Genomic DNA, 2,546 nt, shown 5'->3' with positions numbered 1-2,546 from the left:
CAGGAGCGCCGCCGCGCTTCCCAAGCGGTGCACTGTAGCAGTGCGCCACCAGGCCGGCCCTGTTATCTAATTTTCTGATGTTGATAGCTGTACTCTGGTTATCTAAGATAGTAGCGTGATAAGGAATATGGTACCAGGGTATACATGAAATTTTACTATTTTTGCAATATTTTTGTAAGTCTGAAATTACTCAAAGATGAAAAAAATTTTAAAGGGTAAGTACAATTTTTGCTATGTGTTCCTTATTGTTTATTCAATGACAACTTATATATCAGTCATACAAATGCTATGATAGCCAGTCATTCCCTAGGAGGCCCTTAATGTATATCTCACTCACAACATTGTTTCAGGCTAATTTATGAATGACAACTAAAAGTGATAATTTGTATTCTTAGACGGTGGTGTGACATGATGCATTTACCATACTTTAGTTTGGTTGGAGCCCTTTAACATTTTTTTTTCACAATGTATCCTGGGTATTTGAATTAAATATTCAAAGGCAGGAATTTTTCAGTCTGAATGTGTTCATCTATTTGAATGGTATCCCAGAGGAGGAGGATGGTTCATTATTGACATCGAGATAGCTCATTGAACCTTAGTGGCAAAATTTTAAACTAGGAACATCGAAAGGATGTACCTGGTAAAAAGAAAAGCGTTATTTTCATAGCCACATTAGTCAATAGTGTTGACCCTTGGTGGGCAATTTAGTATTAGAGAAGACAGTAGCTGGTGTACTTTCCTAGTTCCCATTAATATTCTTAATACTTTCTTTCAAGAATTAGTCCTAAAAATCGATCCTATTCTTTATTTTTGCATTGCAGGATAACATAAACATAGACGAAGCCGCCCGATTCCTAGTAGAGAATATTCTTGCATGCCACCAAAGTTTTGCTAATGAAGAAAAAGATGTTGGCACAATTAAACTGGATCAGGAGGCCGCAAAAGCAGAGAGTAGATCCCAGTGCTGCTGAAATGGCTTCTGCATCTCATGTACCTGCCTCAGTTCTGAGCACGTTCCTGAGACTGGGATACTGATGGTATGCTGTGCTGTCAATCTTCCCACGGGCAGCACTTCAAAATGGCAGCACCACTGGGCACCTATGCTTTTTTAGAAAATGGAGTGTTTGGAGAAGTTTCCCTGCTAGTGGTCTGCACCTTCACAGATGACAATTAGGCTTTTGTTGTTGTTGCCATCACATTAAGGGTAATGTTTACATCCTTTTAAACACCTTTTACTATGACAATTTCTCAGGATTCGGTAAGACTTCCAATTTATATGCAGTCCTAAGGTCATTCTGAGCCTGCATTTTTGTCTCCATATTCCGGCTTCACTTTTGAGTGAGGTTTTCAGATTCTGTTAGCCACAAAGGATTGAAGTCTTTGTTTAGCAATTTTCTATTCAAAATTTTGGTACATCATGTAAAATTGTTATCCTTACATATAATTTCACCACTCACAGTTGGTGTGGCATGTGGTCACTCCTCTTAAACACATTAAGATGCCCTCCCTCACTATTCAAGAAGTACTCACACCACACCTGTAGCATGATTTCTCCTTCTGGATCAGGTTGCTACAACGTGGAAACAATATAAATGAATGTTTCTTCTTCTCTCTCCCTAGTCCTATCTCTACTCTTCCTCCTGTGGGTTTATGTTCATAACTGAGGGCCTGATTCATCTCACGGTTGTAATTCTCTCTACTGGAGTTAGTCTTCTCAAATATGGAATGGTAGTGGTCAAGAGAGAATTTATTTTAAAGCATATATAATTAAATTTGAGCTTCTAGAAAATGAATTGTGAAAGAAACTACGTCGTGTATGGTTTTACGTAAGATTTGGGACCTTAAAGTATAATGCCTGAGAAACAAGGCAGACTCACAGTTGTATTACCATTTAACTCAGTGAAGGAAAAGAAAAAATATTTTGATTGAAGACATTTTTTGAGTTAATGGAGTTCAATAAAAATAGTATGGGATACACTTTTCTGCCTTAGAAAACTTAGTGTCTGTTCATTTTTGCCCTTTATTTTTAAGGATTAGATATTGCTCTGCAGGTTCCAATTTATTTGTTTCAAAGATATTTTGAGTTTTGTGACACAATCCAAAGCTAACACAAAATGAGATATTGACCAAATTTGTCTTATACATTTAGTGAACTTGGATGGAAAAGATCCATGCATTTATTGAGAGCAAGGGGGGAAAAAAAAAAAGCTAGTGTAGAATTGCCCTTATGCTGACTGGCATGTTCTGGGAATAAATAGTAGTTGTCATGAACCATGAAATGGACCTTTCTCTTCTCATAAATAACAAATATGTTTATATGTTATATATTTAAGTAAAAATAAACACTTTGTCCTCTTTGGACGTGTATCTATGTAGAACCAGATTTTCTGAAGTGAAATAATAGAAAACCTTGATTTGAGTAATAATTATCATTTAATTAATACAACCTCTTTTAATTTTTTTAAAAATATAGAATGAAATCTTGTTTTCTAAGAAATATTTGTTATACTCTAAAATTTTTTCTACTCTAGATACAAAGTACAACT

The 2,546-nt window shown here is 35.7% G+C and overlaps 1 protein-coding gene across 1 annotated transcript in view; it reads left to right on the top strand.

Moving 5' to 3' along the window:
* LOC103592254 (ras-related protein Rab-32-like) overlaps window positions 1–1,978 on the top strand; it is a 7,356-nt gene extending 5,378 nt beyond the window's left edge. The window contains exon 2 of the mRNA XM_008574900.1: window positions 822–1,978. Coding sequence (XP_008573122.1) covers window positions 822–971 — 150 coding nt within the window. The 3' untranslated portion in view covers window positions 972–1,978. The remainder of the gene's footprint in view (window positions 1–821) is intronic.
* The last annotated feature ends 568 nt before the right edge of the window (window positions 1,979–2,546 follow it).

The sequence above is a fragment of the Galeopterus variegatus genome, unplaced genomic scaffold (genome assembly GCF_000696425.1).
Source record: "Galeopterus variegatus unplaced genomic scaffold, G_variegatus-3.0.2 Scaffold1115, whole genome shotgun sequence".
In the NCBI taxonomy this organism is placed as follows: Eukaryota; Metazoa; Chordata; class Mammalia; order Dermoptera; family Cynocephalidae; genus Galeopterus; species Galeopterus variegatus.
This window is presented reverse-complemented; position numbering and strand designations above follow the sequence as displayed.